The 24,658-nt window shown below is 41.0% G+C and overlaps 1 protein-coding gene and 1 long non-coding RNA gene across 4 annotated transcripts in view; both read left to right on the top strand.

Annotated features, from left to right (window-relative positions):
* Positions 1–684: 684 nt before the first annotated feature.
* LOC146311514 (uncharacterized) lies at positions 685–5,183 on the top strand. Of its 2 annotated transcripts, none has more exons than XR_014772182.1 (3): positions 685–1,324; positions 1,769–1,837; positions 5,092–5,183. It is a non-coding gene; the product is annotated as an uncharacterized LOC146311514 (long non-coding RNA). The 2 variants fall into 2 exon arrangements; XR_014772183.1 differs by having other exon boundaries at positions 685–1,423.
* A 5,521-nt stretch (positions 5,184–10,704) lies between these two features.
* LOC146311513 (glutamate receptor ionotropic, delta-1-like) overlaps positions 10,705–24,658 on the top strand; it is a 679,669-nt gene continuing 665,715 nt past the window's right edge. The window contains exon 1 of one of the 2 annotated variants that reach the window (XM_084740789.1): positions 10,705–10,914. In XM_084740789.1, coding sequence (XP_084596915.1) covers positions 10,833–10,914 — 82 coding nt within the window. In that variant the 5' untranslated portion in view covers positions 10,705–10,832. Of the gene's footprint in view, positions 10,915–19,571; positions 19,906–24,658 lie in introns of those variants that run through there. The other variant, XM_084740790.1, reaches the window with a different exon arrangement.

Here is a 24,658-nt window from a genome sequence, read left to right as displayed (position 1 = left end):
TATATTCTGACCAAGTTTGTGTCTCTTACTATGTCCCCAAAGATCTCAGCTGCTTGAAAAGTCGAGCGAAGAAATCTCAGAGAGGGTTCAACATATCGACAGCTGAGTCCAACCTGTTGCCTTCAGTCGAAGGACGGCTTGACAGGAAAAACCAAAATCAATATTTTTATATTAAATGAATAAAGATGAGGCACTGACCTCACCTGCATGCCCCTACATTCCCAAAATGACTTGATTTCCTTGTTAGAATCCAGTTATTTCAGTGTTATTTACTTCAGAGTCAGCAGCTGAAAAGGCAGCAGCATCTCAAGGCTTCCTGCTTTTCACCAAGACTTGATTTAAAGGAATAAGATGTTTATAAGACAACACTAGCTTGGATATCCAGTGTGGTAAAAGAGGGGTCAGTTGTAATGAAAAAAAATTTAGATAAAAACCCTTCTCCCATTCCTCTCCCTTGATTATTCTCACCTCACTTCTTTATCCTCCAGTACATTTAAAAAGACTACTGAATCTTCTTTACTCAGATTAATGTTTCCTCTGGATCAGAAATGCTCCAGCTGTTACAAACAACCACTATCAACCTCTTTCCACTCCTGTAAAATGTGCCTTAACTGCCTAAATTGAAAGCTGTTTTGGAACCATTTGGAGTAGCTGCATGGTTTGGGTCTCTATTGAAAGGGAACACTCTGAACTCCTCAACAGCCAGAAGCACTAAATGCTACTGGTACTGAGTATTACAGCCTGTAACACACAGACGCAAAAGGTTTTTATTTCCACCTGAATATGTTTTTTTGCAGAAATATACCTACAAATGACCCATAGCTGCAACTTGTTAGGCAGAAAACACTCACCCAAGTTCAAAATGACACCAGTTCCACAGAGGATAAATATTCACACTTGTTTTTCCAGGGTTATGTCTCAATATTTTACAAAAATATAAAAAGGAGACCTCCAGAAAACACCTCTTCAGAGTAACTGAAGCATAAACACATTATACTTCAATGGTAGCAAAGTACTTCACATAAAGAACAACTCAGGACTAAACTATCTAAACTTGCATAAATTCCCTGTTCCAGATTCATATTACATACACAAGAAAAGAGTGGCAGGCATTTCTTTTTTATGTGGACTCTCATTGGCTATTGTGGGCTGTGGGCAGGACAGGGAAGCTCCTATTGGCTCAGGTGAGGTGTCAATCAAAAGGCCAGACTGCAGCAGCCATGTTCAGACCAACATGCTTCTTCTCTCTGCACGCAAACTCCAGATACAGACAGATGTAAGCAGAGGATCACAACTTCTGCCAGCTTGTTGGTGGAGTTTGTGGGTATGTATTGATGGGAATAATGTGTCTGGATTTTGCCAATGAAACAAGACAGTTTTGTTGGGATGTTATGGATGAATGGATTACCACGAGTCTTTAAGGGTGAGCTGACCCAGTTTCTGTAATGTTTTGTTTGCTGGTTTGTGGTGCTGATTGTACCTGCTGTTATGATTGTAACTGAAGATGGTTGATCCTAACAGTCATGACAGTTTACATGTTTACATTGTAGTTGTGTACTTTGACCCCCTACCCCATTTAAATCTGCAATCAAGACATTTGAGGACGTCATCTTGGTTTTTTTTGGGAAAATACAATTTTTCACTGTTATCTGACATTTTATAGACCAACTAATAATCGATGAATTAAAAAAAACAATCAACAGATTGATAGATGATGAAAATGATTGATAGTTGCAGCCCTACTATGTTTACTTTTCTTTTCACGCAGGCCTCAGACTCCGGTCTCCTGGGTCAAAGTCCTGTGCTTTCACTTTCAACCAACATGCATGTTTTTCAGGTGAGGATGGGCTGACTGAGATCAACATTAGGAACAGTTCTCACTGCTACAACCACGCTTTAAGGTACTTCTCACTGTAGCTTTGTCTGGGAAAACCTTAACACAGACTCCTTTTCTGATTTCATGGAGAATCCAACCTGGTGACAGATGTTAATAATAATAATACAGAGATATAGCCACTCATGTCGTGGATGGTCTCATTAACTTATGTAGGCCATACAGAGGCATCAGTAATAAATTGACAGTTTCAGAACCAGTAAAAACTCCTTGTGGTAGCTTTAAATTTTATTTTCAAACTAGTTTAAAAAGGGATGAAGTTTGGTCTTCCAGTATGATCTTTTTCACAGATCATCCACTGAGGGAAAAAGAGCTTCTTCAAAGCAAACAGAAGGAAAATGTTCCTGACTGACAGATAACAGCAGAACAATACGCTGGCCTCTTCCCTTTCCAGAAATAGATGAGTTCAGTACGTCATCAAAAATCTCCTGACCTGAAAGCAGAATTATTTATTTTAGATTTTACTCCCTAAAAAATACATGAAAAAGCTCCTCAGTTACAGTGACAGGAGTATTTATAGTTACTTTCCAGCCCTGCACACACGTTCACCTACAAACAAACACACACACACTTGTGACGTGGTTTCCTGCTCTGAAGTCTTATTGCGGTCGGCCTCAGACAGCCGTCTCACTGCTGATGGATGTGATCTGATCTGTCTGCTGCTCTCTGCAGCTCAGAGCCTAATCTGCACAACATTATTGCTTTGTTTGGAAAGTTGATTACTGATTCTCAGCTGGTGGTTCAAGAAAGAATGTGGTGCAGTCGGCAGCCAAATGTTCCTCCGAGTCTCTTCTGAAATGAGCGTGAACATGTTTGTCTTACTACACTTGTGAACTTCATTCACAACATTCATTTCCGAAATCTTTGTTTACAGAAGCCTCGTCTGCTTCACATCACATCAGGGGAACGAGGGAAATCTGGAATAAAACCACTGTAATTCTGAAAAACACTGACTTGATTTCATGGCCTCAGATTGCTGAGTTGAGAACCTCAGATAAACACTGGAATACATCCTTGCAGAGCTGGGACTGTAGATTTTGTTCCTCATAACTTATATTAAAAGTAAATCATGACATCTCTTTGAAATTCTCACCTTTCTCTGCATGTCAGATGCTTCATTTCCTGCCCTTGTGTGTTTTCTTGCTTGTGATTGTCTGCCCCGCCCAGATTAGCTTCAGCTGTCGTCCATTATCCTTCCCTTGTGTATCAAGAACGAAAACATCTTTTCCATGAAGAAAAGCCTTCAGTGTCTTCTGTGCTCTTCTTTCATTGAAGAGATTCTCTCCTGTTCTGATAACTGATGCTGTCACAGTATCTACGCTAACTCAGGATTTTATGTTGTTGATTTTTTTTTTTTTTTTGTCTTTTTACATTGTTTTCATCTTGTTATGTCCTGTTATGTGTGTGTTTCGTCTTTTACATTGTATTTGTCTTATTATGTCTTGGTATGTTGCCACCCACCTGCTAGCTTCCTGTCTGCACCGTGGCCTGCTAGAATCCCACTTGCTAACTCCTTGTCTGAACCTGAGCCTACTAGAATCCAGCCCATCAGCCTCCCAGTCTGCTAACAACCAGTCTATGACTGAACTGGTTCTCTCGTCTGTTAGCCTCGGGTTTGTGAGCCTGCAGCCTTCCTGTCCTGAGCCGACTAGCCTGCAACCTCCTGGCTCTGAAACAGCTAGCCATCGGCCTGCTAGCCTTCAGCTAGTCCCTGTTAGACAGTTGACAGGCTTCCTGCCTGATTCAGCCTTCAACCATCCCCTGGAGTCTCCTTTTTTGGTGAACCTGGCTAGCTTCCACTCTCTGTCATCTGATCTATATCATCTAGTTCTGTGGTCTCCTTTCTGTTGTACTTTGCTCTATAGTGGAACAGCACCTGGACTGCTAGCCTCCATTTCCCTGTTCATTCCTGCCCCAGAGCTGCCTTCTGTGAAGCCCTCCAGAAGGAAACGTGGTTCTCACTGACATCATGCTTCCCGGCTGCACAGTGTCATGTTGGTTCTGCTGTCCAGTACCCGACACGATGTCTCTCTAGTCCCTGGGCTGGCCTACGCAAAAACAGCTCCACAGCTGGTTGTCTGCCTGAGGTTTTCCACTCTGCCCTGTTTGGTTACCAGGCCATTTTCTTGAACGGCCTCACCAGGCTGCAAGACGTTCTGACTCTGGCCTAGTTTTGAATTTACACTGATGAAATCATACTAATGAATATTATATTACATATTCTGGCCATAGATCCCCTTAAATGTAACACACTGGACCTTTAAAACATAATGAACCCTTCAGAAATGCAATTTGAAATGTCCATTAAGAAATTGTCAGTTTTCTGCCCCGTGTTGTCCCTGTGAGGACATTCGGTGTTCATAAATCTGGAATTATTAGCACATTCACACATATGCACGCACCGGTTGGCTGCTGTAACTGTAACACTTTTTTAGCTGTGTGGTCCCACACAACACTCAAACAATTTTCACTTCCCTCCACCACACAAACACACACACACCATCAGTTATAGGCTATATGTGAGTTGCGCAGGGAAGCAATGAAAGTGTGTAATGATGCTACCTGACAGCCCATTAAACCGGAGAGAGATGAGGATGCAATTAGATTGTCATCCACGCTGGAGTTACTGCCGACAAAACAGATGGAAGGAGCTAAAGGAGAGGAGGTTTATTTTTGGAGGGAGGTGAGTCTTTTCAGGGTGAGCGGGTGATTTCTGTGCAGACATTTGACATGATACCAAGTGATTTGAGAGATGATGATATTGTGTGTGATCAGCTGTGGCGTCGCGCGTCTGTCGGCCCCCCTGGTTGATTCAGCTGCTGAGTTAAAAGGACGAGCTGGAGATAAAGTTTCCGTCGGGGAGAAATAAAGTCACTTCTCCTCTTCAGTCACTTCGTCTTCTAAAACAATCGAGGCTTTCATAACTAAAGTGAGACATCACTTTGAATGGAGCTCCAGATTTACTGGAGAAGCTCACTGTTCAGTCTCAGAGGCAACTTCATGTGTTTAAACTCGTGGTGACACAGAGAACATGGAGGCACGACAGATATTATGAGCTGACTTTTATGAATCATGCAAACAGATTATAAGTGTTACATCACATCACACATGGATTGTGCTGACATGTTAATAACACATCTGCAGTGATGTGGATCAGTGGAATAAATAAATAAAATATGTTGCGTGTTGCTCCTCAGGCTCTGTGGGCCTCAGCTTCCTCCTCCTCCCTTGTGCTATTGGATGGTGAATCTGGTGACCTGCAGCCAATCACAGTCCATCTGAAAAGACTTCCGTGACAAACTTCTTACATTCGGAACACGCTGCAACGTCTCCAACACAGATGATGAATTCAGGTGCTCCTCGAAAGTTGTTATTCCAACTTTGGTGTGTTCATGTGCGTTTAATTAATCCAGGCCGCTCTATGTGGACAGCAACTAACAGTTACAACTTAATACTATATAACAAAATATCAAAAGTGATATGCAATATGTGAATTAGCCAAACATCATTCCTCCGATCGTCAACCTGTGATGTAAAACACCTGGATAAGTTTTACTGCAGCTGTGAAAAATGTGATGTTACTGAAATAAAATATCAAATGAAACAAAACAAAAACTGATACTGTTACAAAATTTAATGTAAATGTAAATAAATATGATTTAATCAATTTACAAGATCTGTGGTGTGATTCCTAAAGATTAATATTATGCAGATTTACAGACTGTAATCTGAAAGCTGTTGGACAAAGTAAAAAGTAAAAAGTATAATATTCCTCTGTGAGATGTAGTGGAGTAAATGTTGAGTTACCTTCCACAACTGCCTGTGAACATACTTACTGACTGATTGATTTATATTTATATGTGACTGGAATATATGCATCAGAGAATATTAGATAAGTGTGGCTTCTCAGACCTTTGGCTGGACCAGAGGTGTGATAATATCAGTTGTCTGAAGCGTGCAGTTGAGCAGAGGTTAAAAGATCAGTTCCTGCAGAAGTGGCATTATGAACTCCGGATCATGACGTCATGTGATCGATACTGTGAATTTAAAGAGGACTTTAAGTTTGGAAAGTATCTACTCTGTGAAAACAGAAGATATTCAGAGGATGTTTGTAACTTTTGAGTCTCCAATCGCAGAATCCTACAGATAACAGGAAGATAGAAAGGTCTGGAGAGGGATAAAAGGTTTTGTACTTTATGTAATGATGAATTGTTGGGGATAAATTTCATGTTTTGTTTGAATGTAAAAATTCAACCATTGTTGAGTATAGAAGGAGATACTTTATAATATAAACTAGACACATGAATTAAGAGTAATAGGCAATTATCAGATTTTTGAGTAGAGGCTTACCTTTATTTAAATGACCTAGTTTGTCATACAGATGTATTTTGGTTATTTATCAGTGTAGTTGTTATGTCTGACTAAGTGGAGGACCCAAATGCAGACACAGGAGGCAGGGGGTAGACTTCAAAAGGTATTTAATGAACGAAAAACCAAACATAAGCTTACATGAATGACGAGGGTGAATCCAAAAACAGGTAGGGAGGAACAAAACCAAAAATCCATAAATCCGAAAACACTGGGAAACACTGACCAAGACGGAGACGAGACGCGAGAGTGACAGAAACAATGAACCGACAAAGGAAGAGGACAAGACACAGGATTAAATACACTAGGAAGGGGAAGGAAAACAAGACACAGGTGAGGGCAATCAGGAACAGGTGAAAACAATCAGAGATCACAAGGGGAGGGAACACAGACAAAGACAGGAAGTAAAACCAAAACACATGAGGGAGGAACAGAAACTATCAAAATAAAACAGGAAACAACCAACCAGAATCCCAAACCATGACAGTAGTACTGCTTTGTTTTATGCTTGTACTCCATAACACATTGTGTGGTCTACAGTAATTAAATTAAAAACTAAAACTGAACTAAAATTTTTATTACTGTGTTTTCCCTTCAATTTGTATTTTGTCTCATTAGAGAAATATTTTCCCTTCACAGTATTTCCTCTCTGTGTGTCTCTGCTTCCCCTTCAGTATAAAAGCCTTGCAGTTACAGTTTGTTTCCAGCAGGAGGTGTGATGTTCCACTGATGGACAACAGTAATCCTGCAGTGGAAGTTTGTGTCTGTAAGCAGTGGAAAATAACACACAATAACAGTTAAGAGTCATTTCAAATATAAAAAGAACGAATAATACACTAATAGTTCATATTTAATGTTAATATTTATAGTCATAAATTCTACTTTACATAAAATAATTAAGATTAATTTATGAAACTAGGTGAAGGTCCCACATGCTGAGAATAATGGTGATCACAAAGATAATAGTGATATTCAGGGTTATTCATGAGTATTGACTTTGATAAGAATGATGAGGAGGCTGCTGGCATTGATGAGGAGTGGCCTGCTGATGATGATGATGTTATGAATGGATGCTGGTGATCAAAATGATGTATCAGTATTGATGATGATCAGAGAGGGTTAACAGAGATACTGATTGATTACGTTGGTGAAAATATTAACACTTGGCTTGAACTTGAACACTAAACAATCTTGTTGTGAACAGAAACAATGCGAGTGACAGTGAAGTACATGCGTCAGGTCTCCGGGGGACTCATCATCAGCGCATCACATGACACCACAGCATCCAAGAAACACTCATCAGGGTCCATCACCGACTCCACTGATCATTTTAGAGGCTTGTCAGCTCAAAAAGACTTTGTCAGGTACAAAGTTACAGAGAGATCACACACAGTGCTGACACTGACTCACACACTTCCTCAGAAACACATTTATTCAAGCGCAGCAGAAGATTTTGGCCTCTAAATAACAGAAAGAGAAGCTGTGGAGTCACTCAGGTCACCAAAAAAAAAGAAAGAAAAAAAGCTTAATTTGTATTAGAATTAGAATATTTTAACTTTAAGTGTCTCACTTTATATTAACCATCATCAGTAGTTTTACTGATTAAACTTATTGACTGTTATCAAACAATAAAAGTATATTAAATTGTATTTGCTGAGTATTTGTGATGCTATAATTTATGTTATTTTATCATTACTTTGTGTAATATGTAATAAAAATATTTTTTGTATCATAATTGTTAGAAGATCAGAAAAAGTTTGTTGCACATGTAACAAAAGCATCTCAAACAATGTCAAATATTAATAATTAGTAAATATTATCACTGATCTTTTCATTGAGTGTTAACAGTGAAATAACCTTAACTAAGTGTAATTAATGATCAATTTACCATTTATTAAACGATCAGAGAGCAGAATTAACTGGCATCTAACGCCTCGTCTCAGTCTGTAGGCTGTATCGAGAACCAGTGTTTAGTTTGTTCTACTATTAAAGATTAATTTAAAAAAAAGTCAAGAAAACTCACAGTTTCTGTCTTCGCTGAGTTTCTGAGTTTTAAATGAAACTCACACTCTTAGATTTTGATATAAACAAAAGAAAAGTTTTGCAGACATATAATTTTAATGTTTAGATAATTTACAATTCTTCTTCAGATAAACTTGAATCTTTTAGTTCTGAAAGTATTCAAATTTTAACATTTACATTTAACATTTTTAAGTGTTATTCACTTTATTTAACTATTTTTCCCCCCTCATACTTAAGACTAAGAAGAAAAAAGATTATAAGTTAGAAAAATCTGAAATCTGAAATTTCTTTCTTTTTTAATTAAACATTGCAATGTCTCTCAGATAACAGAAACTCAATTATTATTTTATTTTAAGGTGATTATACACTAATGAACGTGTTATAAACTTAATTTGATGAAGAGCGTGAGAGTGAGATGAAAAAATCAGAAAGTTGGAAGACTTGTTTTAATTTATTGAGCTGGATATTGATTGCACATAAAGGAAAAATTAAAACCTTTTTATTAAATTCTATTGTAATGTTATTTCAATAAATTAATTCTTCTTCTTAAGCTCACTCTTGAGAGTATTTATATATTCCTCTGACTTGTTCACTCTTTCTGTCACTTCCGGGCCTCCATAGCGGTGCTGAAGTCTGTCACTCCAGAGGAGCTGTCCTCTCCGGCGTGGTGCTGAAATGCTCGAGGCTCCATCAGAGCACCTGCAGAAGTTCCGCGAAGCTTCATCTCGCGTGATTTTCGCCGGACTAGACTTGGCCAAACAATTAAAAGACATTTCTGAGTCACATTCATTCGCAAGAAATATCCTTTAATTGTAAAGTCAAGTGTAGTAATCTTCAATTCCCGTCTTCTTCCGCTCAGTGTCCGGGAGTCGTCTCCCCTGGCGTATGGGAACAGGACCTGGAATGACATCACAGGAAAGGTCAGTGACGTCACATGCATATACAACCGAGGATCTGTGTATCTTCATCGGACAAACATGACCAAAGAATTCATTAGAGCTCATTAGAGAGTCAGAGCTGCAGCAGCGGCGGTGCTGTGAGAGACTTGTTGAAAACTCATCCGGCTGCAACAACACACCTCCCCCTTCTCCGCTCCTCTTCTCACCAGCGTGTCCGAGCCTCCCAGACTCTCCTTCACCCTGGAGCTACGGAGTCCGTCTCTCCTTTACTCCCATCCACTCCTTCCTCCAAACCCCTCCTTTATCACGACTCGCTGTTCCTTCTCCTCGCCGCTTCGATCTCGGAAAATCCTCCGTGCAGAGCTGGGGAGATTTTACGCACGCTGCGACGCCAAAATGCTTCTACTCACCGTGTATCCGCATGTTTGAGCGCACCATCAGAGCCGAACATGTTGGATGAGCGTGTCGGTGGTTTGTTAAATCCGAGCTGAGAGAAAAAAATTCACTGGTATCTTCTGTCCGTGCGCCGCGCGTCATCCACAACCTCTCCAAGCTGCCAAGGCTTCACAGCGGTGTCAGTCACACATGATCCGATGTTCACTTCGCTCCTGCAACTCCGCACATCTGCACAATCACCCTGTGCTGAGATTAAGTTGCTGCTGCACCTTCCTTTTCGTCTTTCCACCACGAGAAAAGCAGAAAATATGCGTAAAATCACGTTTTTTCTCGAAATTACGCATGGAGAGCGAAGTCACAAGCACGAGCAGAGTAATGCGATGTATCTGCAACACGCTGAGTGAATCCAGTGCGTGCAACAGCTTCATTGCAGTGGTGACGGATCCTCTTGTCGGCGCTGAATAAATGAACTTCAGTCGGAGGAGAGCGCGTTCAACCGCAAGTTCACCAACGACCTCCCCCCTCCTCCAGTCCCCGAGTCATCCCGCAAAACCTACCCAGCAAGCGAGTGTCCGGCCCGAGCGCCACTACCTCCGCCTCTCGCGCCGTCTCCTCCGCGGTGCGCACCGGCTCGCCATCCATACCTCCATCCCCTCCATCTCTCTCCATCTCCATCCCTCGCCTCTTTTCTCCGGTCGGGCTTCCAGCGCCGTAGATAGAGGCTCTGCAGTCACGTGGGTCGGGGGGAGAAGAGAGAGAAGGAGAGAGGGAGACAGAGAGGGAGAGAGAGAGCGTCCCTCCTCCTCCTCCTCCTCCGCAGTTTGCAGTGTGTTATGTCTCAGACTCGGAGGTAGAGAGTCAGAGCTGCTCGTCTGGCGGATCTCAACCTCTGAAACAAACCCCCGGTGTCTCCTCTCATCCGTCCCCGCTTCCCTCCTCATTCACCCGGGTTTGTTTCTCACCGGAGCCCCTGGGAGCTTCTATTTCTTTCTTCTTCTACCGTCCTTCTTCCTCTCGACTCCGGCCAACAGTTTGCTCTTTGGGATTTGGGTTTTTATTACTATTCGGTGGTGATTTCAACACTGTTCCTCGCTGCTGTTGCTGCTGCTGGTGCTGCTGCTGCTGCTACTGAAGCTGCCGCTGCTGCCGCTTTTACGCACCGACGCTTATTTTGGATTTGCTCATCACTGGAGGAAACACACCAAAATCAGCGAGGTGGATCCGTGGATGCGCCTTTTTGGCTCAAACTGGAGATGGAAATGCTGACATTGTTATTTCATTCCCTGTGGATATTGCAATGCAACACAGTGAGCGCCGACTCCATCATTCACATTGGTAAGAACCGGGGCTTCTTCTCTTTTTTGGGCTTTGCTGTGCGGGGCTGAGACAGGTTGGTGGCTGCAGACAGAATATGAGCAGAGAAGAGGAGCAGGTTAGTGATGGGTTGAAAATGAAATATAGGCAGATCAGTGGTTCTCAAGTTGGCAGAATTTGAATATTAGAGTTTCTGTGCATGCACTGATTTTCAAACACCCCCTCCCGACCTCACAGCTGATTATCATTCCGATCCGTGCCAGGATGATGTGTAGGAAGGAAGAAAGGAGGCTGTTGCATCCAGGCTCAGACGCACGCAGCGCAGCGCAGCCTGGTAGAAGTGCCCGCAAAGTGTTGCGCCGAACATCCACCCCTCCATCCTTCCTCCTTTCCCTCCTCCCCAGCGCTCGTGTCGATGCATATTCGCATTCACATGCAGAAAACCCGAGGCTGCCAGCAGAAACTGGCCCGACGTGGGTGTTTGGAGGGTTACGCTTCATCCATCCATCCTCCCTCCTCCTCTTCATCCTCCTCCCTCCTCCTCCTCCTCCTCCTCCTCCTCCTCCTACATCCCTCTCTTCCTCGCCTCTCTCCCCTCATCTATAAGCCTGAACTTTGAATTGGACGTGAGTGAAATGTTAATCAACTCTGCCAGGGGAAGAGATGACAAAGGGGACAAACGCCGACTGTTCGGGCTCTGAAACAACAACCAAAAGCCAAATTGGGCGAGCTGATGGAGGAGGCGAAAGCACCACTCTCTGCTCCCCTTTTCCTCATCATTTTACCTCCTGTGATTTCAGTCAAGTCACTTTGTTTCAGTAAAAGTAGGAGCTGATTCTGAGAGTAGAGCAGTTTGACGCACGCACTTTCAATATAAACTCCCCAATTTGCACTAATTCCACTCAGAGGCTCCACTCCGCCGCTGTAGATGATTGCATTCAGCAGAGAGACACTCAGTTTGCAAAACGATAAAGTAAAAACAAAATTTATCCTCGGATTTGACATTTTCGAGATCTCTGTTGCTGCTGCTGCTGCTGCAGCTCAGAGCATCAAACCCGGGCAGGAGCAGCACTGCGGTGGCCTGCATGGTTCAACCAGGAGAGGAGGAGGAGGAGGAGGAGGAAGAAGCAGATAGAGAGGGAAGGAGGGAGGGATGAGGGGGAGTCCTAGTCATTCAGTCCCAGTCATTAAGAATACACGGCGATGCTTTATAGTATGAATTATCATGCATTCATATATGTAGTAATATATAAAAAGCCTAAATTCATTCATGTACCTCATGAGCTACACTGTAAAAATAAGCTTAAACAAGTTTGTGTCTGGACTTTCTTCAAATATCAAGCTGACTGAATTTAAAAGGACAAGTTGGGGTTCGTTTTTTTTAATGATTCAAGAAACAAACTTTTCTAGTCAATTAAACTGATATTAATTTAGTTATACTTGTGAAAATCAGCTTAAGATTTTGACAGCTAACATGCTGATCATGTTTCTTTAAAAGCTTAAATTAATGAGTTGATTTAACTTGGTGCAGTACTTTCATTTTAACTCATCGTTTCAAGTCAAAAGACTCCAAGCTAGAAGATTTTAGCATTTGGAAGTTCTTCAATGTTCTGAAAGTAAAAACTAGAATTTTTGAGTTAAATTAACTTGAATGAACAAAACTTGAATATTTACGTTGAGTTAATGACTCCACTCAACTGTTGTAAGATATTTTACAGTGTATTCAGAATATACATGAAATAACAGCATCTAATGCATGACTTAATGCAAGAACTAAACAATTATCATAGTTTTACAGTTATTGATGATGTTCATGTTCTTCCTCATAGTTTATTTTTTAAGTTAAAGGACCAATGCCAAAAAAAAAAAAAACCTAACCGGTCAGTGACCAAGTGAGTGACTGGCTGCCTTTTTTTTTATTTTAAGTTGAATTTGTAAAGACAAGTTGAGAAAATTTTTAATGATTCAAAACAAATGTCTTAGACCTTTTTGCCCCACCCCCACCCAGGGGAAATTAATTTCCGCAGCAGTGAACACATTGGTCAACAAACAAACAACATCATTTGACAGACAAACAGCACACAATAATCACATATGTAGACCACAGAATGCACTCATTGTGGTCTCTTAGTAGGGTCAGATGGTGGTTGAGTGGGTGTGTGATGTCCTGTGATATTGTGGTTGCAACACGTGCTGTGGCCTTATGGTTTAGTTCTGTGAGGTTGGGTGTGGAGAGACGTATTATTCTGCAGCAGTAGTGGTTATACAGTTTAACTGTTAAAGAAGCAGGTGGGGCAGTACAGTAGGATGAGCTGAATAATGCTCTGGTACAACAGTATGAGGAGGTGGAGGAGAGGCAACATATAAACCTATAAGCCTATGGATGTCATGTCATTAGTGTGTTGGTCGAAGCTGAGTTTCTGAGAACAAAGAACAAGAACAAAATGTTAATTAATGCAACAATGAAGGTTTTTCAATCGTCATGACATCTGAGTTATTAATGATGTTCATGTTTTCTTCAGAGGTAAGTCAAAGTTTTACCTCTTCATGGCTCCATCGTGTTTGTGGCCCTTCAAATAAAGTGACATGTCCATCTTGAGCAATAATTAATAAAGTACTTGAACTACTACATGATTGAACTCATGCATTGACTCGTGTGCCTTTACCATGAAGTGTTAGCGAACACACTTCCTACCTTAAATAATATATCAGCAGACACCTTGACAGATTTCGTCTAAATCTGCTCCTCTATCATAGAAAGATGTCAGCCCATATTTGATAAACATAATTTATAGGCTGAAACACTTAATAATGACAAACTAGAGCTACATGAGATGACTTTAAACTCCAGTACCAGCTGAGAATGTGCTGAATATTCATGCTGGTAGGTGAAATGGGAGAGTAGGAGCCTTTAAGATGGCTGTCTAATTATAGAAATATCTTTATTTGTACTCATATATTAACAGGAAATAAAAACTTGCTGAGGAAAGGCACCATTTTGAACACGTTTGTGGAATACTAGAGGGATGAATGGATGGACAGATGGACGGATACTTCACCATCCCACAGGAGAAAATCTGCACTCAGACTGCACATGGAAACAACAGAGAACAGTGATACAGGATTATCGAGAACACAGAACAGTAAATACTATGAACAAGGGAGGTCATGCCAGATAGTGAGAGCAGACATGAACATGAAACCACACTTGTACTGGTTGATAAGGGCTGCACAATTAAATGAAAAAATGAATATTGAAACTGCAATAAGTGCAACATCCTAATCACAGAAGCTGCAATTCTTTTGATTAAGGAAAAATGTGAGAAACATTATAGTGAAGTCCTGTAGCGCTGCAGAGATTCTCCAGAAATAAGAAAACATGTTTGTTTGGGTCAGACCCCAACAAATGTCACATCATCAGGATTTTGATTCGATTTTTTTCAGTAAAAAAGACAACTGTGATGCAAAAATCATTCATAATTCACCCAAATCCTGAATCATATCACAATATCTGTTAACATATTTGCAATATTATTGTGCAGCCCTGGGACGATTTATGAGTGAAACATTAAGTACACTTTAAAAGTACACTGGAGAAAAATATATTTGTTTGAACTTTAGAAAAGTTTCATAAGCAAATAAAACTTATTATATATATTTACCTCAAGTTAATGAAAGAAGATTTGTACAGTGTAAAAAAGGGAAAATCTGAGCTGCTATTGAAAGATTTCATGGGGTTTAGAGGAGAAAGTCTGTTGGTTTTGGGGGCTGTTGAAATATCCTTGTTTTTCCAAAGGCAGTCCCCTGTTCCTGGTGGCAGTAGTCTGCTGGTGGACATCTCAATCACATTGTGCTTCTGTTGGCCAACAGAGGGGGCTGCTTGCTACAGAAGCTTCATATTACTTCTTCTTCTACTACTAAATACCTGGTTGTGCTAGTTTAAGAGAAAACTGCTGTGGAGAACTTGGCCAGCAGGAAGTATTTCAGCTGAGGCCACAGGTGTCAACTGAATCCACGAAAAATATCTTTTTCAAGGCAGGTAGAGAGGAAAGGAAGGAGAGGAAGACAGCAGAGTGAGGAAGACAGAGGTGCAAATGGTTCTACTGGGAACCTTTTTATATTCAAAGTGTTTCATCTGGAGCCCACTCAGGGGTTCCACTGAGAATCCTTTTATATTATGGTACATAGAACCCTTGATTAAAGATTTGAACACTACTTAAGGATCTCCTTCTTCCAAGAAGGGTTCTTTAGATGAAAAGGGGTCTTAATAGAACCCTTAGTCCTACAAAGAATCCTTGAAAAACACTTTCTTCAAAACAGGGTTCTTCATAAGCAGCTGGTTCTGGGAAGAACCTCAGCCCTTCAGGAAGAACCCTTAGAGAACCCCTTATTTCTAAGAGAGTTTAAAGACACAGCTGTGTATGTGTTGTCATTAGAGGTTGGAGATTTTTCTCGACCTGAAGAGGAACTCGTGGTCAGGTGAGTGTGAACCCAGCCTCTCTGGCTCCTGTTGCATGTGTGTACTGGTCAGGCGGTGGATCCCTGCAGGTTCTCGCAGTACAAATCGCAGTTTGTAGCTCAGAGACGTGTGAACTCGCTCCAGTGATGCAGCAGGAAAGCTCACAGTCAGCTGCAGGATGCTGAAGTCTGTACTTTGTGCTCTTCAAACAGGATTTTTACTCAAGCTGCACATCCTGCTTGTCTATCAAAGATGATGAATTCAGATTTGTATTAAAAATATTAGAAACTTGGTCCCTGTGAAACCACTGACACTGCTATAAACAACAGGTTGTGTGTGGCTTTGCACTCTAATATTTCTGTGTATAACCCTTCTGGTGCAATAATTCACCAGAGGGTTCCCTGTGGCACAATGCTCAGATGGGTTTGTAGAAAAGCATCAAACCTGCAGTATTTTTGAAAAGTTTAAGAACTACCATGGACTCCTTGTTCTGTTTTACTTTAAGACCAGATGTGAGGTTTCGCTTGTTCTCAGAGAAACCACCATCTTTTATAAAATATTACAATGAAGCTGTCATAGAAAGACTTTTTGCTTGAATAAACCTGTGCTTCTGAACCTTTTTGGCTCATTTAAATACTTAAAACCTGACACTGAAGGTCAAAATCTCAGTGTGTTTGTGAGTTCTGAGCGGATTAACCAAACAGGGATTTTCTCTCTCAGATAGTTTCATTTTACAGACTCTTAGAGGTCTGTAGGTGTAAAAGAATGAGCAACAGGCAGATAAATATGAGCATTTTGTGAAACAGAAGGTTTTCTTTTTTATTATGTTAATTTAATTTAATTTATTTATTCATACAAATTATACATTAAGCAACATTTCTATAAATGTGCGAGTGTTACCCAGCTGGCTCATTTTCAACTTTGAAATCAATGAATGATGAGGGAATTTACAGACAGAAAACAACAAGATTTGTTCTTACCTCCATTTTACTTTTAAATAGTGCTCTTTGAGGCTGCAGGGATTGTGCAATAGTTTCATGGTGTTTTTCACCACAGGGTATGTGTGATGTGCGTTATGTATTTGTATGTGTTCTTGTAATGTGCAATGTGGATTATGTGCAATTTATTTATTATGTTGTTTGTTTTATCACACTGTGGAGGCATGTTGTGTGCAGCAGCATTTGAGTCCAAAACAAATTTCCCTATGGGGACAATAAAGTATATCGTATCATATCGTAAGATGTGCAGCAACAAAAAAGCTTTCTGAAGACAGCCTCCATGGAAGTGCAGTCACTCCCTCTGTAGATATGAACGGCTCATTCTATGGTGACAAAACACAACAAGTCTTATTTTCAGGTGATTATACACTAGAGAAACCATACTTATGAATATTATATTTTATTTCTGCCGTATTCTGCCAATTACATATAAACATTCAGTAAAAGTAGGTTTTGATTCAAAGCCTGAACCCTTCCTCCTCTCACTCCTCATGTCTGATGGTTGGCTGGCTGTGTTCTGAGCCTCCATTGTTCCCCTGAACCAACTGATGGTCTGACTCTGACTGACTTGGCAGCGCGACACGACGCCCAGATCAGATGTGACAGAGTTCCAACCTCGGCCCCCGAAAACCCCTGCCCGAGCATCTGTCTCGTCGAGCCACGCGGCTTTATCGACGGTGACACATCCCGGTTTGTTTGTCCCTTCCTCTCTGCTGTTCCCTGCAGAGGATAAGTGGCAGGCTCCCTGCCTGCAGGGTGTCGCAGGGTGGTGGTGGGGGGTTTGATCTGTAAAAGAGCTGATACAGATGAAAACGTGGAGCTCGGACCGTCAGTCGACTGGCTTGACCCACTTGCTGCGTTCATGTGTCGAGGTTGAAGTGTCTGCAGGTTTTTCCTTTCATCATCCGGCCACAACAGCAGCTGGTTTGGTCTTTGGTTGAATGTGCACAAATCAGTGAAAACAGCTGCCACAGAGTTTGGTTGGGGCTGGAGAGAGAATTAGCGGAGGAGGAACGTCAGTTTGTCTGATCGAAGGTCAGGACCAGGAGCAGCAAACAGGGCTTGGATCAATTTTGGCCTTTAATTAAATCTCAGATATCAAGCTGTCAGCGAGGTCCACTCCTGATATGATGGATGCTCTCAGGGGGCTCGTGAGAACATCTCTTTCCAGAAAATTGGAAGGTAAAATCATTATGAAAAGCAGACAAATACCAGATCAGAAGCTTCTGCAGACTGATGAATCAGTTTACAGACGTGTCGAGACGATATTGAGCTGTTTGTGGAAAACATGACAGAAATTTGTCTTTGATGGAACTAAAAAAAACAGACATACTGCCGTCATATCTTACCCAGCAGTAACAGATAGAGAAAGAGGGCGAAAAAACAAGAGAAAATATGTCAAGGGTGGTCAGTGTTTGTGGAGATATGGCTGGAACAGACACCGTAGTTCCTCTGAAGGGATATTTTAGACAACTGTGCACTTCCAAGATGTGGTTTGAGGAAGCCCTTTTCCCATTTCAACATGACAGTTGATGCATAAAAAGTTGTTTTTGCAGTTTGGCGTGGAAAAACTTGACTGGCCTGCATCACGGACTTTAAAAAACAGAAAGAAAGCCCAGATACGAATGCTGCTGTCTTGCGCTGATGACATCCAGAGTCTGCAATATTGAGGTTCTCCCAGGGGTGGAAGTAACTAATTACAATTACTCAAATTACTGTGAGTAAGTCAGGGGTTTTTGGGATACTTGTACTTGTATGGGTAGTTTGTCAAGCCTGTAATTTTACTTGTACTTGAGTATTCATTACACGATGTAATCTATGTAGTTACTTTAAAATTATGATTGAAGACTGGATGGAAAAAAACAAAACTAAAATGCTGCTGCAGGAACAGGTTTGAAGAGGTGAGTGGAACCACTGAGCAGAACAGTGCAGGAGTTGTGAGTAATTTAGACTGAAGAAACAGAAACTCCTTTTGATTGATAATGAATGATAACCAGTGGTTAAAAAGTGACTAATACTCTGAGTAGTTTTGGGGAAGAATACTTTGTATTTTTACTCAAGAATGTTTTAAACATTGTTATTGAGTAATATTTTAGTAATGTAACAGTACTTGTGCTTAGTAGAAATTGTGAGAACTCTTTCTACCACTGGGTTCTGCCTGTACGTCTGACTCAGCTGTTAATCATGACATGAAACTCCTGTTTTTATAGCATCAAATAACTGATTAAAAACAAACTTTTCAGAAAAAAAACAATTGAAACTAAAATACAAACTACCCAAAGTGATAGAAACTGTTTTTTTTTATGTGTACAGTGTTTATGCTCTATACTGCAGCCAGCCACCAGGGGGCGGCCAGATGTTTTGGCTTCACTCATGGGGAGCTGTCATGTCATCTATCTTTGTATACAGTACGTCAGATCTGCACAGAACCCGAACCTTATCCAACAACTTTGAGATGAACAAGAAGTTATGAATGAAATCTGAACTGGAGGATGTTTTTGAAGGTATCTGGCTTTTTGTCTGTTTGTTTTAGTTTTGTGCATGATGTAAGACAGCTTTGATTTGGTTTTAACAGAGAAAAGTTGTACCAAGATTTCAGCTGCAAACAGTGACAGATTGGCCATCTGGAAATTAAGCAAACGCCAGAAGGACTGCCTGACTGTGGGCCACTTGGGTCACTCTGAATGGGTCATAATGGCATTGATAATAATAATAATAATAATTTTCAGGGATGCACCAATATAACTTTTTTCAGGCCGAGTACAAGTACAAGTATTTACATTTGGGTACTTGCTGACAGAGCACTGATACAAGTACTTAATAATGCCAATAAAGTCTTGCAATAAATTTTAAAACATTTTATTTTCATTAGATTGTCATTTTCTAAATGTAACAAATCATTGTTGCTGTTTTCTGCTACAAGTGTAACCATGGTTACTGTACATGTTACAATTTTAGGTTATTTGTAGTAAGTTACTGACTTATAAAATTAAGTTTACTATTATAAATGGTGTTAAATATGATAATTATTTCATTATAATTTACAGCATTTTAACTAGCATTTTAATCACACTTTTACATGTGTAGTATTTAAGTTTCTTCCTTATGTCCCTCTTGTCTAAGAGATAATTAGTTCCTACCTGTCATTGTTTAGGGGGGGACAGGTATGAGTGTGGTGCCATGTGTGCATCAGTTTTGTTGACCCTGCTGTGAACCTCGGTAACTGAAGTTGTGTGTCCTGAGCTGTCAGGACGTTTTGATGAAGAATAAGTTCACAAAGAGAAGTTGAAGCAGTTTATTAAGAGGACAGAGGGTTAGAGACTGGTGGCGGCGTGATTCTTCTTCGTCTTCGGATTCATTTGTTGACGCATCAACTAGTTCACACGCCAGGACTGATTGGACAGCGGCTGGCTGCGGTCTACAGGTGTGTTTATTTCACTTTTACATGGACTTACATGGAGTTTAACGGACAGTTTCCAAAGTCGCTGCGGTCATTAATGGATGACGTTGAGGACAGCGAGTCTCTGATGATGACGGCGCGTCCAAAAAAAGACGGTAAGAATCGGCAAACGCTTTGAACTTTGCGTCATGATGTTTACTTTTATCGAGCGGCTACTTTTCGTGACGTGGTGTCGGAGTAGTTTTATGAGGACCAGTGATGGGAAGTTCGGCTCTTTTCAGAGAGCCGGCTCTTTTGGCTCAGCTCCCAAAGAAGAGCCGGCTCTTTCGACTCCTGAACGGCTCTTAATTTAGGATTTTTTGTAGGCCTTTATTTTACCATAACTTTGCAAAAACTAATGGTTTGTGTGTTGAAAACCCTTTCATGTTCAGTGTCTTTATGAGTAGCCTTATAATTGCTTAATTTTGTGCATTTATTCTGTTACAAAACCATTCTTTTGTTTAATATTTTAATCAAACATTTTAGAGAGAGGGGGGGCTCCACTGCAAGTTAGAGCGCCCCCCTCTCTGTTTTCACATAATGGTATGATCCTATATCCTCACATCTGATTGGCCGCGATGCTGACCAATCAAAACAAAGTTCTGCCTTGAGCAGAGCTCAGGCTGACCACTGAGGTAAGCAGCGAAAGGAAAAAAACTGGGAGCCGGCTCTCACTCGATGCGAGCCGGCTCTTCTGATTCACTACAGAGCCGCATCTTTTGTGCATGACACATCACTAATGAGGAAGTGAGGACAGTATCAGACCGATAAACAATGCTGGTATCGGTATCAGTGCATCCCTAATAATTTAAAAAAGCTAATGTAATGTCTTATCTATGTATTTGTGTTGAATGTGCCTGTAGTGGTGTGAATCATGTAATGTTCATCTGTGTTGGTTCTGTGTTGTGATGTTCTATGTTCTAGTCAGTCTGTATGATTTTATCTAATTTATGTTAACATTTGTTTCATGTTGGATTTGAAAATAGGGCCAGTCTGTTGAAATACCAGAGCCAGTTTTTGTTCCTACGGTGGCCACGATGATCACGAAAAACGCAGATGTATCTAGACCCAGTGTTTGGTTTGTTCGTTCTGGGCTGCCGTAGAAACATGATGGTGCAAGGCCTCATCCTCAGGTAATGAAAACAGGATGATTGTTGTTTTCAGGTGATTTTACACTAATGAAACCATAGTTTTGAATATTGTACTCGATTTCTTGTAAATCTTAAGAGCCAATTACATGGGAAGAATTTCATCATCCAGGGAGAGTTTGAGTCTCATGAGAGGTGTTTCAGAGGCTTTTACAACCTGAGACGAAAGAAATTCAGAAGGAACTCTGAATACTAATGGAGACGTTGTTATCATTTTTAAAGATTTTGTCTGCTCTTGCAAACAATGTTGGTATCTTCAGGAGCTTATACTGGTCAGAATAGTGTTGTAGCTCTTCCTGTCCCCTGTGGGCTGTTTTCCAGGTCTGAAGGTCCTCTAAACGCCCCTCTGGCCGAGTGGATAACAAGTCACTTTTCATAAGGAGCCTGCGGAGGAGAGATTACCCCATCCCATGAGCCAGGCAGCTGACGAGGGATGATTTACGGCACCGGTGTGGCGGCTAGCAGAAGGGGAGCCCTGTTTATCCGGGGCCGGGTTTTCAGGAAAGGCGAGCTCGAACTGCAGGAATCCAATCTGTTGAGGCTGGCAAAGCGAATGAACAGCTGCGGCCTTTTCTCGCCCCGCCGCTAAATAAGATAAACTAACCCAGTTAGGGAACAACGCAAAAGGCTTCCCGCACTGTCTCAGTGAAGGTGTAGCCAGGCCATTTACCTCACACACCCTGCACACACACACAAACAAGTACATAAGGTACAGATACAGGAAAGTCATCTTTCTAACATAATGCAGCGGCCTCATTCGCTGGATTGAATAAACGTGGCATGTAGCAGAGTGTTTGACCCTGTGAGGCCATTCAGAAACGTTGGTGTTCCTTTAAATTCACAGCGACAAACAGGTAGAGAGAAGGCAGCGTGGGCAGAGGAACAGGCTTGGAAAGGGAAACAGGTTTGACTAATAACAGGTTTCTGAAAGACGCCGGTGATACTGATCTTTTTACACTGATGCTGCCAACGCTCGGTGTTTTGTGCTGATACTGAATATCTTTAAATTTGATTTATTCATGGCAAAGAAATGACAAGTGTGACTGATGTTCTTGTTGGAATGAAGACCATCATTACACTGAAAGATTTGCTTTCCCAGACCAGGACAAAGCTTAGTGCTCGGTTTAAAACATCTGTTATTGTTATGTCCTCTTAACCTGTTCACGTCCCCCGTCCGTTACAATGGATTTGAGCTGAGTTTTAGTACTTGATAGCTTTAAAGTATCCAACAAAATAACCAACGTAGTTTTATCTAAACCTCTCTAGTCAAGCAGCACCTGCATTAGATTTTTTTCATGTTTTTTTTTCAGCCAATTACTGCAGGCGTTCTACGATTTAACGTGATGTGTGATTGGCCCGCTACCACAGCAGCTACAACCATACAATCTGTGGTGTGCTGAAGTCAAGCACACTCTGATAAAAATAAAACCATAAAATGTAGTATTTCAGGACTGATTCCACTCACATGATGGGTGTAAAAAGAAGCCCAAAGAATATATCAAATGAAGTACTCTATTACCTAAGGATACTGGTATGGTAATTTTTTAAACAGTACCTAACTTTTTGATGGATACAACTTTTCTAGGATGTCTAGATCTATGATGCTCTCACCTGACTTCACCCAAATGAACAAACTTATTTGACTGGATGTCTATAAACAAATTACATCATCTAAAGTGCACTGCAGTACAGCCACGCCCTCTTTTTTTCAGCAAGCGTGGCCGACCACAAGGCGAGGATAAAGTGCTAGGCACATTTTGATCAATTAATCATATTGCTCACGTGCATAATTTGTTTAAAAAGTGTTTTTATAGAAAGCGTGATATTATATAATGTATGGAAGACCATTTCTGACAGTGAATCGTCATTATTTACTATTAAATGATTTCTTGACTTTAGATTCTCCGTCCATTGGAATGGACACAAAAAAATAAACGCTAAATAATAATCAGTTTTTACTGCTAATAATTTATGAGGGCATTTAGCTTATTTTGATCATAATTGCGTTCTGAAGTTTGTTTCAGGCTTAAAGCTCTCAGCTTAAACAGAAAAAAGTTCCAGATGTTTCCAAATGATAGAAGTGCGAACGAGACCGTGTCATTTCTGGTCCTTGTCTCAGGACGACCGTCTCCACCGCGGGGAGGTGAAGAGTGGGGGTCTGATTTATAGAAGGTTTTGTAAGACGAAGAAAATGATTTTGGATTGAATCTGTTGTGGTGCAGAGCTCCAGGGGAAGTGTTTTGGGACAGAATGATTTGGAGCGGGACTGAGCAGCAGAGGAGGAGGACAAAGACAAGCTGGGTTTTTAAGTAAAAGAAGGAAGTTTCTGAGATGGGATTTACATGGTGCTTGATTGAGAGATCAACAGTAACAATATCAATAAAAGTTCATCCATAAATTCTATCCACGCTCATAAAAATGCATAAAATTCGCCCGAGATGTAAAACTGAAGAAGGAACATTCATGCTTATGTTTTAGGAAAGTCATCCATTAAAAAGTCCCTGGATTTCATTTCATTTGTTCACTACAGCAGTCCTGAAAAAATAATTTAATTTAAATCAGAAGACATAACTGAAACTTTAAAACAAGCCACTGCTGCTAATTTTCTCTTCTGTTTTTGATTTTTGATGTTTCTCTTTTCACATCACACATTTCACTTCGTTTCACACAGACTTCGTCTTGTCTGCAGGTTGTATTTCTGCTCTCTGCTCAGTCGCTTTTCGCTGCTACTCCCTCCTCCAAATAAACTCATGTGAACTGCTGTCACATGACCGCACGCGCGGGCTCTGATTGGGTGACTGTTGGCAGAGACGTATTAATGAATTTTACAAGTTGCAAACTTAAGCCAAGACTTCGCCTGCATGTTTGCCAGCTGGAGCTTTTTAATTATAAGCATGGCCTAATTACTGGTGTGTTTCACATGAGATACTGAAGCTCTGTGGAAGGTTTAACACGCAAATACAACACGGCACATTTGCAGTTTACAAAGTTAGATTATATTTATTTGTAGGACACTTTGCTGCTGGCTTCATTTAAAGTTTTCAGCTTCTTGAGTCAGATTTTGTATTATAGATGCTGCTGGATGTTTAACAGTCTAACAGCTGCAGCAGCTCCATGGCTCTTAATATCCATCATATTAGACTGAGTTTTGTATATAATTGTTGGTTGTACGTGCCAAAGTGGCCCGTTGTGTAGGTAATCTCAGCAGATGCACATTTCATTTGCATTAAGTCGGTGTCTGATGATTATTGGCTGTCTGACAGAAGGAAGAGGAGCTCAGGATCTTGTGTGAAAGCTTGTGGGTTTGGAAATGGAAAGGCTGAGAATGGAGTTCAGCTTCAGGCGGATTCCTGCGGTTTATTTCTGCAGCACTCAATCTGCCGATGACGTCCGACAGTGTGGAAACATATTTTGTGCTCATATGGAAGGAATACACAAACAGTGAATCAGGCTGCAGTGGTGTTATTGTGGTTTTCCTCCACAGTCTTCATTGTTTTGAGGCTGGTGGGTCACAGAGCTGCAACATCACTTATTTGGATGTTTAATTATGATAATAGCTCTGCCGTACCCGCCGTGGGCCCGCCGCTTCTTTTAGACTCTGGGGAAAACGTCGTCCAAAATCCTGGATGTTATAAATCTTGTTGTTGGTGCACTTTGTGTTTTGAAGCATCTTAGGCTCCGCATTTTTCATTTCACTTTTAAATCTCCTCTGGCTCAGGAT

This window comes from Lutjanus erythropterus, chromosome 17 (assembly GCF_056507025.1).
Source record: "Lutjanus erythropterus isolate fLutEry1 chromosome 17, fLutEry1.hap2, whole genome shotgun sequence".
Lineage (NCBI taxonomy): Eukaryota > Metazoa > Chordata > Actinopteri > Lutjaniformes > Lutjanidae > Lutjanus > Lutjanus erythropterus.
This window is presented reverse-complemented; position numbering and strand designations above follow the sequence as displayed.